This window comes from Cyprinodon tularosa, unplaced genomic scaffold (genome assembly GCF_016077235.1).
Source record: "Cyprinodon tularosa strain WSP-4 unplaced genomic scaffold, ASM1607723v1 ctg196, whole genome shotgun sequence".
Taxonomy (NCBI): Eukaryota; Metazoa; Chordata; class Actinopteri; order Cyprinodontiformes; family Cyprinodontidae; genus Cyprinodon; species Cyprinodon tularosa.
The window spans coordinates 1,551,999-1,573,195 of NW_024038715.1; the positions used below are offsets into that span (position 1 = coordinate 1,551,999).

The following is a 21,197-nucleotide window of genomic DNA, read 5'->3' on the forward strand; positions in this document are numbered from 1 at the left end:
ATTGAAGAACAGTTGACGAAAAAGGGGGAAACAGCAAATGTGACGGACTCGCTCCGGTGTTACGTGGCACTGAGATTGCCTGAAAGACAAACTCGGGGCTTAGTTTGCTCCTTCCACACCGGGGTAGCCTGTTGTTTGACAGCTTGGTCTTCTTAGCTTCGCGTCGCTGACTGTAAACCTACCAAGGTTTTTTTTATTGGAAAAAACGACGGCAACTGCATTCCTTTCTCTTTTTTTTCCAGGATTAATTAGGTCCAACTTATTTTACTTGTTTTATTAATAAGCTTGTTTGCTAACTAGCATGGCTAACGGGCTAGCATCGGGGAGCCTCCCAACAGCTGGAGGAGCCTCTAACTGTCAACCGTTGCTTTCAGTTTGCTAGTTTAGGCGTGTATCTTCTTGTTTTGTGGTTTATATGGTGGTTAGATATTTTTAGTTAATCTCTTTCGGATTCTTCACTTGTTTCCCTTCCTTCTTTGTTTACATGGACGTTACATTAGGTGTTCCTATTAAGATTCGACAAAGAATAGGACAACAAAGCTGGGGAGAATGGAAATTGGCAGGTAGTTAAAACTGTGCCATTTTGGTCCCAAAGCAAGAGGATGAGCTGGGTTCTGATGGAGGACAGCCGTGCCAGCTGGACTGTTTGATTTGCGTGGGTGTTGGATAGAGAGGAGCTTGTTTGCTCCCATTTAAGATTAACCTTATGTCAGAACATAAGAGGAGACTTGGTGATAAAACTTTAAGGAAACAAAGCATCTGTTTTGCCATCGAGATGATGCTAAAAACGCTTGTGATCACCAGTCTTCTTAGCTGGGTGAAATGTTTAGAGAACCAGAGCATGACACCAGAAGAGAAGACCAACATCAGGTGAAAACCTATGCAAACACAGCTAATCTGTACATAAAAGACCTTAAATAGTTGGAATAATCTGGAAAAGGCGCCTGGTTTCATGTTATATTGTTGTTTATTTTACAGAAACCAAATTCTTGAAATGTTTGACCATGCCTATGGAAGTTACATGGTAAGGACAATGTTTTTTTTTCCAATCTTTTGTTTACTTGTAGCATCAGAAGCTGCATGACTAAAGATCTGTTTAAGATCACTTATGTTCTGGCTTAGTTTACTGAAGAGGGAAAAGTTATTAGATTTGTTTTACCTAGAACCAGTTCAGAGTGTTTCAGAAAGCATTATCTGCATAACTTGGAAAACAACCAGCTGGGCCAGAAACTGAAAGCTACAAATATATGTACAAAGATGAATGTAAAGGAAAAATGCAAAGACAATATTTTGGAGAAACATGTAAAGATTGAAACTGGTGAGTTCACCATTATATTGGAAAATCTAGAATATAATACAAATATAAATAATCAATTAATAGTTTCACAAAGCAATCATCTTTAATTGCTGAAAGAGGATTTCTTATTTGGAAATGACACTCCTTAATAGATCACAAACATGTCCCATTTATGGTGTAATGCAGCACACACTTTAAACCAGGACTGCTTCAAAATTCTTTATAATATTAGCAACAAACAGCTTACACTAATTTGTGGCTGTTCGGGCATCAGATTTAAAAAATTGTGCCCTTAACTTTTATGCATGTGCAGTCATTGTGGAGTGGGTGTCTTTCTCTTATAATAGAGAGATCTTACATTAATTGGTTCAGGGGTAAAGACCCCAACTCCTTAATTAGTTGCCATCAGTTTTGAGCTTTCAAATAAGATGTAAATAAGGTCCTTACATTTGTTTTATACAAATAAATAACAGCTATAAGAGTAGAATGCAGATGGGTAATATCCTAAATACTATGAGTAGAATGATTATATGATGGTCGTGGCAACTCTAAATGCAGCTGTTGCTGTTGCAGAAATATGCCTATCCAGCAGACGAGCTGATGCCTCTAAGCTGCAAAGGGAGAGTCCGTGGAGAAGAACCAAGCAGAGGCGACATTGATGACTCCTTGGGGAAGTAAGGACACTTATTTTATGGGATTTGATGCCTTAAAATATCAAGTAATGCCTCATGGTTCCTTCAAGCAACAGGACTGTTTGGTGGAAATTAATTTAGTCTATTCAGTCTGTACCGTTTGTCAAATACATTTGCAAAGTTTTCTAAACTTTTTATTGATTAAACGTGTTTGATTAATGCTAAAAAGTGAAAATACATAGTATGATTTAATTAATATTATTTTGTATTGAATATAAAAAACTGAAGAAATCATAATTTAGGGAATAATTTACCAGGGGTTTATTTTTTAAAGAGATCAGGAACCCAGACTAGCAATTTCTTGCAATCTTTTTGCAAACTCATAATTGTATATGACGAGATGAAATCTTGTGGGATTGAAATCAATATGAAGGAATAAATCATGGACATGGATTAATCAATGTGCCCAAAAGTTATGAAATGTGACATTATTCAGCAGAAAAGTAACATGACCTCCTTTCACCATCTCATTAACTGCTCTGCATATTCTGCAGGTTTTCCCTCACGCTGATCGACACCCTAGATACACTAGTGGTATGTGTCTCCTTTTTATCTGTTTACCAGCATAACGATGAGTTTATTCCTCTTACTTTCCTTTTGGCGGTTGAGTTATTTTAACTCTTTCACACGTTTGCATTGTGCACAGGTGTTGAACAAGCTGGACGAGTTTGAGGATGCAGTGAAGAAGGCTGTGGAGGACGTCCGCTTGGACAATGATGTGGTGGTGTCTGTGTTTGAGACCAACATCAGAGTTTTAGGGTATAAAATTAAAATTATTTTATAATTCTGAAGGCCTCTTATCATGTTATTTATCTTATTGAAAATATGTGTCTAGTGGGCTTTTAGGGGGGCATGTGATGGCGGACCTGCTCCGGCAGCGAGGGGAGAGGATGCAGTGGTATCAGGATGAGCTCCTTCATATGGCTGTAGAGCTGGGCCGGCGACTGCTTCCTGCCTTCAACACCACCAGTGGCCTTCCCTACCCTAAGGTGGATGTCACACTTTAGCTGACACCTGTGCTACAATAATCTGATTTATTTAAACCCCTTATTACAAAGTTACTACACACATATTTCCAGACTTTTATTTGGAACAAATCTGGAAATACACTATATTGCCAAAAGTATTTGCTCACCTGCCTTGACTCACATATGAGCTTAAGTGACATCCCGTTCCTAATCCATAGGGTTCAATATGACGTCGGTCCACCCTTTGCAGCTAGAACAGCTTCAACTCTTCTGGGAAGGCTGTCCACAAGGTTTAGGAGTGTGTTTATGGGAATTTTTGACCATTCTTCCAGAAGCGCATTTGTGAGGTCGCACACTGATGTTGGACGAGAAGGCCTGGCTCTCAGTCTCCGCTCTAATTCATCCCAAAGGTGTTCTATCGGGTTGAGGTCAGGACTCTGTGCAGGCCAGTCAAGTTCATCCACACCAGACTCTGTCATCCATGTCTTTATGGACCTTGCTTTGTGCACTGGTGCACAGTGATGTTGGAAGAGGAAGGGGCCAGCTCCAAACTGTTCCCACAAAGTTGGGAGCATGGAATTGTCCAAAATGTCTTGGTATGCTGAAGCATTCAGAGTTCCTTTCACTGGAACTAAGGGGCCAACCCCAGCTCCTGAAAAACAACCCCACACCATAATCCCCCCTCCACCAAACTTTACACTTGGCACAATGCAGTCAGACAAGTACCGTTCTCCTGGCAACCGCCAAACCCAGACCCGTCCATCAGATTGCCAGATGGAGAAGCGCGATTCGTCACTCCAGAGAACGCGTCTCCACTGCTCTAGAGTCCAGTGGCGGCGTGCTTTACACCACCGCATCCGACGCTTTGCATTGCACTTGGTGATGTATGGCTTGGATGCAGCTGCTCGACCATGGAAACCCATTCCATGAAGCTCTCTGCGCACTGTTCTTGAGCTAATCTGAAGGCCACATGAAGTTTGGAGGTCTGTAGTGATTGACTCTGCAGAAAGTTGGCGACCTCTTCGCACTATGCGCGTCAGCATCCGCTGACCCCGCTCCGTCAGTTTACGTGGCCTACCACTTCGTGGCTGAGTTGCTGTCGTTCCCAAACACTTCCATTTTCTTATAATACAGCTGACAGTTGACTGTGGAATATTTAGGAGCGAGGAAATTTCACGACTGGATTTGTTGCACAGGTGGCATCCTATCACAGTTCCACGCTGGAATTCACTGAGCTCCTGAGAGCGACCCATTCTTTCACAAATGTTTGTAAAAACAGTCTGCATGCCTAGGTGCTTGAATTTATACACCTGTGGCCATGGAAGTGATTGGAACACCTGATTCCAATAATTTGGATGGGTGAGCAAATACTTTTGGCAATATAGTGTATGTTCCAAATAAATAATGGCTAAAACATATATTTTCACACTGAATCTAAAACTTTTTTTTTTTTCAATTTTTTGCTTGATCACCATCAAAGGTTTAGGGTTTTGGCTTAAGCATTACTAAAATTGAGGCCCAAATAAAGTTTCAGTTTAGAAATAATCATTCTGAAAAGTTTGGATACACTGTGAGGATCTATATCCAAATTTTATTCAACTTGGGATCCATTTTTAAACTTTGTGGAGAAATTGAATTCTTGACTAATTACTTGCTGAAATGCATTAAACTTTAACCTTAAGCCCCCCTTTTATTTATTTATGTATCTATTTATTTATATATATATTTTTTATTTTATTTTATTTTACTCTATTTTTACTTTGGGTTATATCCATCTCCTAAATGACTCGCCCGGACAGGGCGGGACTACAAGGGGTGGTTGATAACAACATCATTATGTATTTCAGAATTTGTATTGCACATTTGGGAACCAAAAATAAATTAAACCTTGTTTAAAAAAAAAAAAAAAAAAAAAAAAAAAAGGAAATAGCCTTTTTTGTCTAAAATATTGAGGTAAAGTTGGAGGAAATGTTTTACTAAATATCAATGTTGGTCGCTATTTTGTTTTTTCTCAGTAAAGTTTTCTTTTGATTCCCAGGTGAATCTGCGGTACGGCACCTTGAACCCACTTTCTCGCACTGGCACTGAATCTGACACGTGTACGGCATGTGCAGGGACGATGATCCTGGAGTTTGCTGCGCTCAGCAGACTGTCAGGAGAGTCTGTGTTTGAGGTACTGCCAGCCTATAATTTGAGCTCTGTCAATGTTTTTTTTTGTGCATTAGTGTCCCATATATGTGTAATTACTGAGGTGTGAGATTAATTTGCCTCCTATAGAAACTTTAAACTGAGTGATTATTGATGTTTCACAGGAGCACGCCAGGAAGGCCCTGGATGTCCTCTGGGAGCGGAGACAAAGAGGAAGTGACTTAGTGGGAACTGTTATCAATATCCATAATGGAGAATGGGTCAGGAAAGGTAAGATCGTTCTAGCACCAGATTTACATTCACCAGAGTCTGATAAATCCCAGAGTCCCTCCTGTTATTGGAAAACATCAATAAGAAGCCCACATTGTTGTAATTTAACAGCCTTTTTCCGTCTGCTTTTTTACAGATAGCGGAGTTGGTGCAGGAATTGACTCTTACTACGAATACCTGATGAAGGCCTACATTCTTTTAGGAGACAATACATTTCTACAGAGGTTCAACATCGTAAGTCTCCCGGCAGTAAACAACTGTATGCTGCCTTGGTGAACTGTTGTTACCAACAGAACGGTTTCATACTTGGCCTGTTTGCAGCAACAGACCAACAGAGGAAAACATTATCAGGGCCTGGAAGGAAAGTGGTTGATTAGATTTTTAAACAAATTATGACTAAATTTGCAATGGTTAGTCATGCAAAAAGCCCTGAGAAGTCGTCTTGCTCTTTCCATCAGGACACACAGGAATTACAGTAACTATTTAGAAAACTGATTCCCAAAGTTTGGGTCACAGATCAACAAGCATGTATTCTTGAAAACCACTATAGAAATAAAACAAGACCATAAAAATAATAGTGATTAAGGATATTTATGTGTTTAAAGATATTGAAACACCACCTAACCTAATACATTGGTTGTTGATGCTGTTTTTATCGCCTTAGTAACTATAGATAATGGTTTTTTGTTTGTATTCCAAACAATAGTTTGGGTCTTGAGACCATTCTAATATTACCTGTGAGTCTGAGACATCCCTCTGAACACATCATCACCACTATGAAGCATGGTGGTGGCAGCATCCTGCTGTTGGAAGGATTTTATTTTGGAAGGGACAAGAAGGCAGCTGGTCAGAGACCAGAGGTCAATTTTATTTGGATTCATTCAGGAAAACTGATCTCCAACCAATCTGACTGAGCTTGAGTTTTTAATATAAATTGAGTGGATAAAAATGCAAGCCATATATTTTTTTTTAGATATTTGTTTTTAAGGAATAAACAGAAAATAATAAAACAGTTTGCTTACCTTTAATTTCGCAATTAAGTGCTACTTTGTTGGTCTCCCACACAGGATCCACTGCAAATACTTCTTTAAGGCCTGTGGTACCGCAACACACACCTTCTCATTCGATGTTTTGAACAACTTTATTATGTTTTGTCTGTAACAGCACTACAGCGCGATCATGAAGTACATCAGCCAGCCTCCTCTTCTGCTCAACGTACACATGCACAATCCCACAGTGAGCGTTCGCGGCTGGATGGATTCCCTGCTCGCTTTCTTCCCTGGTTTACAGGTCTGATGCACTGTTTGCAATGACTGGTAAATTAATGATGACAGATAAAGATTGATTTAAAAAAACAAAACAAAAAATGTGTTTGTTTTCATAGGTTCTAACAGGAGATCTAAAACCAGCCATAGAAACACATGAAATGCTGTACCAAGTCACAAAACAGCACAAGTTCCTTCCAGAGGTGTCGGCTCTATTCTTTTATGCTGCAGTATTCGACTTCTATTTTGAGCTTTATTAATATTGTTAGAATGATTATAATGTTTGTCCTCATTAATATAGCTACATATTTCCACACAGGCTTTTACCACGGAGTTCAGAGTTCATTGGGGCCAACACCTACTAAGACCAGAGTTTGCAGAAAGCACCTACTACCTCTATAAGGTAAACAGCTTAAACAAAAATGTAACTCAAATACATCATGTTTACAGTTATATGCTCTAAACCACAAAAACATAGATGATTTAATATTTGGTTTGTTAACACTTTGTCTGCCACCTCACCATGGCAACAAACATGTTGGATGTAATGATTATTACTCCTGGAATTTAAGCTGTAGCTAAAATCCCCAACCAAATAAAAATGTTCCTATCCTGCATAGTTTGAATTTCGTGTTTCTGTTTTTTTTTTTTTTGTCTTTTGAAGAGAGGTTAAGGATATAATATGATCTGTGCAGGCCACTGGTGATCCTTACTACCTCAGAGTGGGACAGTCCATAGTGGAAAAGCTCAACGCCTTTGCCAGGGTGCCTTGCGGGTTTGCAGCTGTGCAGGACGTCCGTACGGGGACACATGAAGACAGGTGCTGTTTGGGACAAACTACGCCAATCTTTGAAGGAAAACAATAGATGGATATGTTGTTTTTTATCCGTTTCTTTATAGAATGGACTCATTTTTTCTTGCCGAGATGTTCAAGTACCTCTACCTGCTGTTTACGGACAAGAGCCAGCTGCCAATTGACATAGATGACTACATCTTCACCACAGAGGCTCACTTACTGCCTGTCTCTCTGTCCACAACTCAGGCATCTGTTCGGATCAACGTTACGGTAAAACCTCTCGCTTTAGATCATTTGCTCTTGACATAAAACTTAAATGATAAAGAAAACATTGTTGAAATACCAATGAGCTTTATTGATTCTAAAAGTCTTACATTGGATTCTGGTGCCTTACTTGGTCTAGGAGGATGCTGCTGCTGCTACTGCTGCTGCTCATGATGAGGATCTGTTTACACACTCCTGTCCCAGCATGGAGACGTTGTTTCCCAACAACCCGTCGTTTGCCAAAACCATTAGGGACGGTTACAAGTACCTGACCGGGGTTGGACGAGCCTTCACCCAATTACCCCTCAGGTGGGACGTTGTGCAGGAATCTCTCTCTGTGCTGCGGTTATGTGAAACTGAGGGTTTTCATCACTGTTCACAGGGAAATTGAGCTACCACTCCATGATAATGGTATGGAACCAGTGGAGTTCTTGAAGAGCATGGGCATCTCTCTCACTCCACTGAATGAGATCACCCAAGGCGACATTAATGGTCCCAAGGTATTCAGACTGAGCCTCAAAGTTATTAGAACCTTTAATTAACAATATGCAATTTCTAATTTAAAACTTGGTTACGTTAAAGGTCCCAAATTATGCAGCTTTTACATTTTGTAACAGAAATGTGCCCTGAAGCCTGTTTCACACAAAAAAAAACCTTTTCCCTCTATCATAATCTTTCCCCACCTCTTAGCTAATGGGTGCTCAAAATGCTGTGTTTGAAAAGCAATCCCCTTGTGATGTCATCAGGGGAAATTAGCTGCTCAGAGTTGTCAGTAGCAGCCATTAGTCAAGCTACAGTCCTATTTTTATATATTATTACAGGCTCCTAGGCTGTCTTTACGAACTCTGGTTATAACGGTTACGGGTTGTGGGGGCATGGCCTTCATGAGGATGGGGGTGTGGAAAGTCACAAGCCATTTAGAAGAGGGCTAAATAAGACGATTTTTCTGTAAAACTTCAAAAAATATCCACTGGACTTGGTTTCCAAGATTTGAAGACGTTTCGCCACCTCTCCAGGAAGCTTTCTCAATTCAAATGTCTGGATCCGCAGTGAGTTTGAGTCTTATATAGACAAGGCCTTGTATTGCTTGGAAACATGCAAATGGTAACCGATGAGTGGGTCGTTTGCTTCCATTGTTAGCCTGTAATATCTAAATTTTTTGAACTTTTACGGAATGACTATGACCTGGATGACTGAGAATCTTCATCAGCAAGGAGATTTTTGGTAAAGGGGGCTGAGTGCAGCAAACTCTGGGGTCCTCCATTATAAATTCCAAAAAGTTAAAGTTAAAAAAATGCACTATATTTAGCATTAGACAGTCATTTTAGATAACAGTGTGATATAATGGAGTGCAGTCAATGTCTGTCAGTAAGTGTCTAAAATCAAAACGTACTTATTCAACTGGTCACCTAGAAAATATTGTTCTGCGAGTCTGTTATTGTGTCATTGAAATACTGGTTTAATAGCGCATGTAGTTTGAATATATGTCAATGTATTTTAGTGGATTGAATAGAACGGAATTTAACTTTATTTTCATAACACTGTCATAAGTACAAAGTAACAAAATGTAGATAAATGATCTTATTAGTTACAAATCCCAACTGAACAAAGAGGGATTCAAATTGATTGTTGTTTGTTGTCCTTTTTTTATTTCCGAATGTGCAGCAGCATAAAGGTGTGTTCCGTGTAAAGCTTGTGGCAGAGGTGAGCCAGACTCCAGAGGAGGAGCTGGTGGTGCCGCATGTTGTTCAGCTTATTTCCCCCCCATTTCTGGGCAGGACGGTCCTCACTGCGGGACCGGCCAAGTTTGGAATGGACCTCACCAAGCAGGAGCACGGAGTGAGATGCAGCAACTCATTATTGATATAAAGCCCAGAATAGATTTGATTTAAAAAAATGTCTTATAATGAATGGAGAGTTTAAGAAATGTTTTTCACTGACCTAAAGAGAATTCCTCTACCACAGGTGAAAGGAACCATAGAGAAAGCTTCCCCCTACACTGCTTGTGGGCCAATAGAAAATGCAGCAGAGGTTAAAGGCCATATTGCATTGGCATTACGTGGGGACTGCATGTTTGCAGCAAAAGCTCGTTGGCTGCAACAAGCAGGAGCCAGTGGAGTCATATTTATAGGTACAGTTTAATGGAAAATTTATTTTAAGGGCACTTTTCCAAGGTTTCAACGTCTGAACTATGTGGGTGCTAAATTATTGCAAATACTTCCTTCTTCCCTAGACCATCGTGAAGGAAGTAACAGTGAGGAGACGCCACTCTTCCAGATGGTTGGAGATGGCGACTCCACCGAAGACATCAACTTGCCTTTGGTGTTTCTGTTTAGCCGTGAAGGTGCTGTGCTCACAAGCGCTCTGGAGAAACATCACAACGTGGACGTGCTGCTGCTGCCACAGGAGAGGCAGCTAGGACAGGGTGAGGACCAGGAGGAAGTCCATTTAAAAATAGGCCAGTTATCTTGTCTGTTTTAGATGCCATTAAGAAATTTTGAACTGGTTAGAAGGAAGTTTTAACAACACAGGAAATCCCTTTAAAAAAAGAGATCCAGTTTAGTTTTACACCCTAAAGCTGCCATACAATGTGAGCAGGATTCCAAGGAGCTTGGTTTTGGAGAACTTTAGGAAAGAGAAGCATTTTAGCAACAAGCAAAACCGTTAGACACCATCTTCCATTTAAATGGTTCTTAAGGGGCAATGCAAAAGTAAAAACTTCATCTGTTCTACTATAACAAACATAAATAACTAGAGTTATATAATCTCTACAGGGAGTTTAGCCTCAGCTATGTGACTTATTCAGATAGAACCAACCAGAAAATAAAAAAATAAAAATCAGGAAATTTTGGAATCAAATTAAATATAAATATATACACCTTGAGTCCACTTTTGGGTATAGCGAAGGATCTGTTGTGCTGTGGGCCCAGGGAACTTTTTATACATGCATAGCATCATTGAACGTTCATGAGTCTCTTAAGTTGAAATCAGCTGGACTCTACCAGCAAATTGTCTGTTTCAGTCAAAACATTATCCAAAAGAGATGGCAAAACAAAATCAAAATGCTCCTTCTTAACCTTTAATCCTATTCAAACATTTCTGGGCGAGGTGGTAAGCACTCAGGACTCACTAGACGATTTATGCTAAGATTTGCTAAGAAAAATTACCTCTATCTGCATACTTCATGCTAAATGTTCAAAGACAAAACTAATCATTTTAGATGAATTATTGTGTTAATCTTTATCCCTGATAAATCCAAGTTCCATTTTCAGCTTGTTTTATGATGCGACTGTACTTAAGTGTTAAACGGATTAACATTAGATCATAATTATCTATTTGGGCTGTGTTTCCCTTTTTAGTTTATGCATTAAAGTATCTTTTTTCCCCCCCAGATGAATCAGAAAAATCTCTCAGCATGAACATAGAACTCCATCTGAGAGAGGAGGCGGAGCTGGAGGAGAGCGCAGCTCAAGGACCCACCCTGGAGTTGGTTTTAGAGAACGAAGATGTCTTTAACGCGGAGGGTGAAGAAGAGCTTGGTGGGAAAGGGCAGTCACAGCAGCAGCAGGTCTGCACTCAAGGCATGACTGAACCCTGTTCTACAGACTCAACACAATCTCTACACACTAAAACTGGACCATTCACAAACCCCTGACCACTGTAGTTTACCAAAAATGGTTTCTAGATGGTTTCTGAGCAAGAAGGGACCCATAGTCCAGCTCTGCAGCACAGTCTGCCTGTTTACAATTATCTGAGGGGAAGTAGAATAGGCTCCATGTTGATGACATAGTGGAGCTGCTGGGATTCTGCTCTGAACTGGAACATGTAGCTACAAGAGCCTGTTGCTATGATGAAGCATCCAGTAAACCATGATTTAAATTCATACTAACCTAGAGAGAAGCTTAGATGAGGTTACAAAATTTATGCAATTTGCTTTTAATCTACATTGCACCTTTTTAACTTAATCGAATACTGTTTAGTCTATAACCATCGGTTGAGTCTTACATGGCCAGTAGGTGGCAGTAGCTTCCATAACCTCTCAGTTGTACCCTGTGGAAGAAGGAGAATTGCTACGTAGTTTGACTAAAATAGATCTGGGGTCTATCTCAGTCGGATCTACGTAAGCCCACTTGTGTAAAATCGTGTCGGGTGTGATTATTCCTATTGACTTTCAATGGGAACTAAACGCCACGACACACTTTTCTGTTGGATCGGACAGAAAATCGGATTGGGTCTTTTCTGGCCTTTAGGCTCATTTGGAAAGTACTTGTACTTGCTAGGAACTTCAGGGACTTGATGAGTGAATGCTGTATGCAAAATGAACCAATTTATAAAAAATGTGCAGTTTTGATGCACATGTGATGGGGTGTGTTATGCACTTTTTTTTGCCTAATTAAAGCATTAGACTGTGTGAGTGCAACTTTTTTATTAACTAGGCTTTAAGATATGAAAATGCATCATACTCAAATGTGAAAAATCGAATCATACAATTTATTAAAATAAGCAGAGTCAATGAATAACAGATAATGAATACAGATAAGGCCCAGGCTAGAGATTTTTATTTTTTTATTTTGAGAATAAAGTTGTAACATTACAAGAATAAAGTTGTATTTTCTGACAACTCTTACAAGAAGCACTTTCTTCCCTAAAATGAGGAATGTTGAGTATTTTGTGAAGTTATACTTTGGCATCAGTTTGACAAATAAGGAAGTCTTTTAGCACAGGCATCAAATTAGACAGTATGTCAAAGTGGACTCAGGTTGCTGTTTGATGGTGCTGGTCAGCCGTCATATGCTGGTTGGAGTTTGAAGCTTTCTTTCTGAAACAGGTTGTGGTATGATGGCTTCATTCTTGTAATTTTTCAACTTTACGACTTTATTGTCGTAATGTTACGACTTTATTGTCGTAATGTTACGACTTTATTCTCGTAATGTTACGACTTTATTCTCGTAATGTTACAACTTTTTTCTGGTAATGTTACAACTTTAGTCTCGTAATGTTACAACTTTATTCTGGTAATATGACTTTAGTCTCGTAATGTTACAACTTTATTCTCGTAATGTTATGACTTTATTTCACGTAATGTTACAACTTTATTCTCATAATGTTACGACTTTATTCTGGTAATATGACTTAATTCTCGTAATGTTGCGACTTTATTCTCGTAATGTTACAACTTTATTCTCATAATGTTACGACTTTATTCTGGTAATATGAGTTTATTCTCGTAATGTTACGACTTTATTCTCGTAATGTTACGACTTTATTCTCGTAATGTTATAATTTTATTCTCGTAATGTTACGACTTTATTCTCGTAATGTTACAATTTTATTCTCGTAATGTCACGATTTTATTCTCGTAATGTCACGACTTTATTCTGATAATATGACTTTATTCTTGTAATTTTACGACTTTATTCTCGGAATTTTTTGACCTTATTCTTGTAATATTACGACTTTATTCTCGAAATAAAAAAAAAATCTCTAGCCTTGCCCTAATGCTTCTTGATAATTAATAGTTTAAATTCAGCTAATATATTTTACGCTTCTTTAAATGACTGTTGTAATTAAACAATACATTTCCGAGGTTAAATTTGCATTAGATGAAAAAAACTGGCGGGAAAACACAATTTCTTTTCTGCCCATTTAGTAACCTGACAGGATCCAGAAATGGATTTTACATTAATTGTTTACCAACCATCTTTACACCCAATCGCCTATGTGCTGAGATGCATTTTAAACAAAAACTACACATAGATACGAGTACAGCTGCCTTGACCCATTTGATGGTTGTCCTGGATGAGTTTAGGTTTTACCTGTATTGTTTTACAGTCCAGATCCTACACACTTGACTCACTGTGAACTACTTCCTGGCATTAATACGTGCAATTACTTCAAATACCAGATGTAAAATATTCCTTTTTAGTTACTTGGTATGGCTGGATTTTGTTCCCTTTACTCACAGGTTACATTTCCTTCATGTTAGAAGTATTAGGACACAGAAACGGTAGTTGAGCAGTGGACCATTTTTCTCACTCTGCTGAGATGATTTTTTTCCAAACAGACATTTAAACTGTTTTATAAGGACAAGGAGACGTATAAGTCTTAGTGCCAAGTTTTATACCTCAGGTCTGTGCACATTCATTTCATGGTGATAAGAATATCAGAGGGAAAACTGAGAACACATTTTAGTTATATTCTGCATTATTTATTTTTTGTTCAGCTGTTTTCGCTCAGAGCTGTTGGTCAGTGGCTGCAGCCTAAAATGTGCCAAAAGGGATGTATTAACATCTACACCATTATTTGTTATTTAAGTTGCAAGCAGAATGAGCCCTTTTTAAGAGGTTTCTCTATTTTACTTATATGATTTATATAATTTAGGCTTTGCCATCAATTTTTAGCATTGGTAAAATATTTTAGGAGCATGTTTTGAAGTTGAGGATTCCTAATTATTGTCTCCATTCTTGGTTAAGATTAATATTTTGTCTCATTTTAACCAATCAAGGAAATATGAAAAATTCTTTTAAGGTGAAATTGAGAATAAATATGTTTATAACTTCCTGTTTGCCTTTTACCATAATTTCTTTGTTCATTTCCTTTTTTTTTTTTTTTTTTTTTTTTTTTGTTTCTGCACATTATTTTTTAATTTGGTACTGAGAATGAATCTTAATTTATACATAAACTATTAAGGAGTTATGTGAATCAATTGTTCCTCCGTTGCCATAGCTTTATAAGGAAGTGATAAATATTAACAATACGTAAAAAAACCAATGTAGGAAGCTGGTTACTGCTGTAAAACCAATAAAGCATTTCCCACTGATTATTAATGAGGGTACAGATAATGTCTGTAATGCCATTTTTTTTTTAATCCACATGAAAAGAAGTGATTATTTAATTGCTTTTATTTGCTATGAGATAAAGTTTTTCACTAAATAGAAATGCTCTGTTCCCACCATCATCGCAACCCCCACCCCTTTACAGGGGAACAGAGCACCTTGGCTCTTCAGCCAGGCCAACAATCCCTTTAACGACCCCCCTACTTCAAACTTGGAAACAAAGTCCAGTGGATTGTGTTTTAACTTTTTTAAACTACATTTTTCAAAATTTTTTTAAAAAGGAGGACCACCCTCTCCACAAAAAATGCACATGCACAACTCTCCCAAGAGGGAACGCCTAATAAACACGTGCGAGAACACGCGTGCACGAGCCAATTTCTCCCCGGGCAAGCTTTGTTGCAAGTTGCTGTTTGCATCCCTCATATAAGCTTACTTTCAAAAGGAAGATTTGCAATTTTTCCGAATATGTCAGACTCACCACCGGTAAGTGAAAATTGGGACAAGCACGTAAGACGGCGTTACGTAAACATATCACCTCCACTATACTTGCTTATTTGGCATACTGCATCTCAGCCAAATGCATTTTTAATCCAACAACAGGCGTCCATCTTAACCCTGCCTGGATATTTGACCAGTATTCTCAGCAGACCTGGTAAAGCTAATTTAGAGTAGCTTTACAGATACCAATGCACCATTTAGTCATAGTTCTGGTATATATATTTTTTGAGACCCTCATGAAACTTCACATTAAGCTTTCAATGGCCTGGTTTTAAGTAGGTAAGGCTTTAAAACCTTGTAACAGTCTATACTCACTGGCAAGCATGGTGGCGGCAGCCTCATGAATGAGTTGGTTTCACTGCCGGTGGTACGGGTGCAATCTATAAAATGAATTTAAAAAAAGATGAAAGATTAAAACCTGTGCAGTTTTGATCAAAGGCTTTGATCAAAACTGCACAGGTTTGATTCAAAGCTATTGTAAATAAAGCATTGGACCCTCTGAATTATAGGTAAACGTAATTCAGCGTAAGTAAACTTCTACCTCCAGTCTATATTTCGTTAATAATTTCTCAATGGCGGTAAGGTTGTCAGTTCTGTTAAGGTGAACCTTTCTTCCACAGAAGATTTCGTGCAAGTTTACCAGTCAAAGTGGGCGTATAAAAACTATACTGCTTTCACATCTTTCTGTTACTATAGAGAAAGTTACATCATAGAAGGAAATCTAAAGGTAAGTAAATGCTACTGTGGGGTTGTGGTTTTAGAGTAATGCTGATCTACATGTAATTCATCTTTACTGTTTTTTTCTCCCTTAACTGAGCTTTGGATTTCCCCTTTTATAAAACCACTGAGTGATCAGAACTCTTCTCACCACCTATAACCCTTGTTTTTAGGGACAAAATAAATCTCCAATCTTTGCTTTATCGCCACTAAGGTTATTTCAAACACCCCCTGCTTGGTGGAAAATTGCTTCATATGAAAACACTTTAATAATAATAATCGAGAGATTATTTTCACTTTGCGTCATGAGGTAAACTAATTAGGACGTCATTTAGCAAACTGGTTCCTCCGCGTCATGGCGCTGCTGCCTCTAATCTCCAGTAAAGTGATGCATTCAGGTGCTGCGGGAAAGTGTCGGTCATAGTTAATGGGAGCGCTGAGGGAAATCAAAATGAAAGTTTATTGTATGATTTCTGAGTCATAGAGTTGTCACACCATAATTGGATTTTCATGTTAAACCATTTGAGTTTTAATTGTTGAAATCTTCGAGGTTATTAGAAGTTACCAACTCAGTTTTTTTTGTTTTTTTTTGTAATAGCCTAAACTTTTTGGAACAAACTGAGCTTTAAAACCTTAAAATGAATTTAACAATAGATCCTAAAAATATTATGAATATATCTTCCATTTTTTGTTGAAGTAATACTTCTCACTTTTATTTATTTAGGTGTTATCTACCCTGTAATCCATAATAAACTAAATGTCCAGTTGCTCTCATTTGCAGTGACAGTTATTGCATTAATGGTTCCCAGGGTTAGCGGCTCATTTTGGGCCCCCACACCTTATTTTCAGACACCAAATATTTATAGGTACATGTTTGGCTATTTATGTTAATTAAAAGGGAGAATTCATGTAGCCTACTATAACTTTATACATTTCTATGGAGTGCAAGAGGTTAATCTGGTTGCATTTAATGGTGTGCTCTATTTTATTTCTGTTTTTTCTTTTTTTTACAAGTTGTTTTTGCTGTATTTGTCAGTAAACTTAAGTTGTTTTTTTTAATTTACCTTAACAAGAGCAGCAAGCATTTCTTGAACTGCAGTGTGAAAAAGAGTAAAAGTCCAGGATCTGATGTGATAAAGGACTCATAATTATTTGATGCCATAAGGGATAAGACATAAGAGCGCTCAGAATACAGTTAGAATGTTGGAGTTCACTAAAGGGAGCTAACGCCTTAAAACTTGAACAACATGAAGATGGCGAAAGAGTACAACAACGTCTGCTGATTGTGCCCTGTTAGGGTTGTTAAGTTTCCCCAACCTTAACCTATAAAAAATGGAAACAAAGACAGTGTAAGATTTTTCCTGAAATGCTTTGCAAAGGGGAGTCCAGAGTTTAACCGTCAACAGCATTAGTTTCAGTTACGCAATTACGCTTATCCATAGCATGAACTTTTAAGAAAGGGAACTTGCCTAGTTTCAGTATATGCTTTACACAAAGTGTCGGGATTATGACTTTTCACTTCTCTGCTTCTCAAATGGAAAACAGGAAAGCATTCTTGCAAAACATTTGATTGTCTTATGACCTTTATACACTCTTTTCCAATGAAAGAAAAATCCATGTGCATCTTTTGAAATGGAAATTTGGGTGGAGGAAACTGTCCTCTCTTAGGTTTCATGTTGCCTTGTGGGTTATGTTTTATGCATGTGATACATGCTTTACAAAAACTCTTTGCATAAGAATGAAATCCATAGGTAGTAAAATGTATAACATTACACATCCCTGCAGTTGAGACATGGCAAGGCCCATGGCTCAAAATAGCTGCAGTTCTGAACACTTTTTGGTAAGACAGGTTTGTCACAAACTTGGTAAATTCCACTGTCTGTCTTAGTAGCTCCTTGTTTGATCCAATAATTTTGTTCTGTTAGTGGGGCTTGCTCTTGTCTGCTCCTTACAACTTCAGAATCAATGGGAGATTTATCATCCTCATCTTGTGAAACATATATATCAGACATAACAAACACCCCTGATGCTGGCCACTTCTACCCCTGCCTCTGTTTTCTCTCACAAACACTTCTAACTCATCTAGGTAAGTGTAAAACACTTCTCCTCTGCCTCCATTTCCACTTCCCTTTTCCTTGGTAACTTCAGCTGCATGCTTAGCTTACTCCATTATCCTCACAACATCAGCTGTTCTGTGCTCTACCAAATGCTTTCTGATCCAGGAACTAATGTGTGCCTGGAACCCATTTTTTAAACCATTTTTAAGCTGTGCCTGATAAATCTAATCTAAAGATCTAATTTTGTAATCATCCACATTTTCTCCTGGTTTTTGTAATACAGTGGACAAATGGGCATAATCAGCCCTCTTTTTAAAATCAGTGCGCATGGCATTGCAAACAGCAGCCCACTGAGGCTGTAAAGCTGTTATAACTGTTCAAGATATTTTAAGTGGTCTCGGTTTATTCGACCCATAAATATTTTTCATCTCCTTTGTGCAAAGATATTTTGCTTCGAGGTTTTCCCATTTTTTTTAATCGATTTTTTAAATGTTTTAAATTTTCATTTAGGCCTATTTTTTTATTTTTTATTTTATTCTTTTTATGTTATTTTATTTATTTATTTTACTACTCTGTGTTGTGTTATTATTATTATTATTTATATCTATTACCGGTTTACACTTCTATTTTGCGCACTCTGGGGACTCCAATCCCATAACCTAGGTATCCTTACGGCTCCAACAGCCTTGTTCCAAAAGCGCTTCTCTCAGGGATTTCAACCCTTTTATTTCCTTGGTACCTTTACCTTATGGCTCTATCAGCCTTGCTCCCAGAGCACTTTTATCAGTGACCTCAACCCTGTGAGTCCCTTGGTACCTTTACCCACTACACTCCAAAAAGCTCCAGCTCAAATGAACTGCTCCAACCGACAACAAGCAAGTGACAAGTCATCTCACGATATAGGTTACAAGCTATATAAGTTAGTTATAAGTTATAAATAAGTTATATGCTAAGTTAACAGCCTGTTAACAAAATATGATGGATTAACCTGCCCCAGCCGCCTGCCACCAACTGAAGCCACATCCAAGTTTGGGCAACCCCCTTAGAGTGCATGGGACTCTGACTCAAAAAGGCAAAAATCTTGCCTGGTTTCAGTATGTGATTTTTCACTTCTCTTCTTCTCAAATGAACTACAGGAAAGCATTCTTGCAAAACATTTGACTGTCTTATGACCTTCATACACTTTTCCAATGATAAGAGTAACATATAGAAAAACAAATGATTGAGAGCAATATAAAACATATAAATGAATAAAATGATAAAAACAACAGAAATCATTATAACTCCAACATGCCCAATGCAAAATATGTTTTCAGGCATAAAAGGACATATTTTTGGGGTACTTTGCTCTACTCCAACATTATTTGGTTTTGGTGTTGCTTACTTTACGTTATCTAAAAAAGGGCCAGTGTAGGGGTCAACCATAAGTGTTGGAATTTGATTCCCCGTACAAAATGATGGTCTTAAGATTTTCTATAGCTTCTGTCCTTTTTCAGGTCACATAAAGAGGAAGTAAAAGAACAAAGACAACAATTTTTAAGGCAATATACAAAAACAAGAATAAACATATTATCTGTAATAATAATAGCATGCAGATCCTTGTTGAACACTAATGATACACTTGTATGACTGAATTGTTCACTCTAAGAATGGATTGGTTGGAGAAACAACCAATCTAGCTGGTTATACCAACTTTGGTTAGATTAACCACTATAATGGTTAGAAACTGAGCAAGCCATTGGTTTTGGATCAAGCAATTTAATTGGTTAACCAAACAACCAAATAAAATGGTAACTGATGGTTTATTACTCCCACTGTTTGGCTGTAGTCAAGTATAGTGTGTAATAGTTATGGACCTAGAGAACAATTACAATGTACAGCATGCAAATCTTGGCTTTTACTTTGGATATAATTGGCTTCTAATGAATTTCAAAAAGCATTAGCAGGGATAGTAGCCTTTAATGCAGGAGTTTGCTTTACAGCCAAAGAGTTGTTGGGTCACTACTGAACCAATAGTTTGGTCAAAGTGACCAATTTGTGTTGGTTTTCCATTTTACAAATATAGATTGGTTAAAAACACAACCAAATTAGATTGGTTCTTCTAACTACTACTTGTTTTGTTGTATTGACCTCTCTTTTTTTAGGGTGTACACTCCAATTAAGATTTTTTTTTTGTTGTAATTTGGGCTAATTGAGTTTTAATGTGATGTTTTGAATTTAACAAATATGTAGTTTTTTATATGAAGCACTATGACTTTTTGTAGTGACTTAAATCTGACACAGGATTTAAGGGGAGAGCTAGATATTAAGAATAAAGGCTTTTATACTTCAAAAAGTGAAGATACAAAAAGGCAGGTTGACTTCTCTGATGCCAAAAAAAACAGAGTTTTCATTATTTATAACCTGCAACTTTTTAACAGATGTAAAGAAAAAAAGGAAAACATAAATAATTTCTTTCCAAATGTATTTGGCTACCTCTTTTAGCTCTTCTGCCAACATTGTTTGATTACCTACAAATAAACTCTTATTTTCCATCAGGAATACACCTCTGGGTGGAGCAAATTAATCTTTAAAATGAATATGAATGATTTTGGGTTTAAACACATACAGCTTTAACACATTAAAACCAGTTTGAAGCCAGTATTCTTGGTAAAAACTCGTATTTAATTAATGGTGACGTTAATTCATTTTAATGATTGCTGTTTTAGAGGTACAGTGGAGGATTTTCGTGAATATTTGAAAAGACCCTCCCTCTCCACTTAAAAAAAAAAAAATAATGCACATGCACAATCCTGTACCCGCTCCCAAGAGGGAACACCTATTAATTGCACGCAAGAGCATGCATGAGCCAATTTCTCCTTGTGCACACTCCGTTTAAAAGCTTCTGTTTGCATCACTCATACAAACTTATTTTCCAAAAGAAGATTGCGATTTTTACACTATATCAGACTCACCACTATTAAGTGAAGATGGGGACGGGCATTTAGGACGGCCTTACAGAAATATATCACCAGAATGATTGACCGCCTGTTATGATGATCCACCCAGAAAAAGAACATCCTCCACTATCAGAGGCGTAGCTAGAAATTTTTTTTATAATGTTGGCCAGGCATTAACTTATGTACACTGAGGGATTGGCCGAAAGTGGATCGGCGCCAGAACCTGTAGGTCAATCTACACTGTTCAAACAGGAAGATTAATGAGCACAACGTCCATATTTACTACATAAAGACTAACTATACTTTCCTACAGCCTTTCCTAACAAATAGATGCATATATTTCAACATCCATGCTTTCTAGAATAAAGTGGAACAATTCTTTAAGGTTAGAGTTCGGGGTTAACATCTTTTGCATTGTCCTTACTTACCTACTTTTATCAATAATCATTA

At 37.8% G+C, this 21,197-nt stretch overlaps 1 protein-coding gene across 1 annotated transcript; it reads left to right on the forward strand.

The window, feature by feature from the left end:
* Window positions 1–64: 64 nt before the first annotated feature.
* si:ch211-282j22.3 (ER degradation-enhancing alpha-mannosidase-like protein 3) lies at window positions 65–12,111 on the forward strand. Its single transcript, XM_038283652.1, has 20 exons — window positions 65–870; window positions 979–1,024; window positions 1,871–1,971; window positions 2,484–2,523; window positions 2,636–2,748; window positions 2,825–2,978; window positions 4,996–5,130; window positions 5,270–5,375; window positions 5,512–5,609; window positions 6,540–6,665; window positions 6,760–6,843; window positions 6,960–7,043; window positions 7,336–7,460; window positions 7,541–7,706; window positions 7,840–8,009; window positions 8,083–8,200; window positions 9,366–9,539; window positions 9,666–9,831; window positions 9,934–10,125; window positions 11,093–12,111. Exons 1-20 carry the CDS (start codon window positions 707–709, stop codon window positions 11,353–11,355), a joined length of 2,625 nt encoding a protein of 874 aa, XP_038139580.1. The 5' UTR covers window positions 65–706; the 3' UTR covers window positions 11,356–12,111.
* The last annotated feature ends 9,086 nt before the right edge of the window (window positions 12,112–21,197 follow it).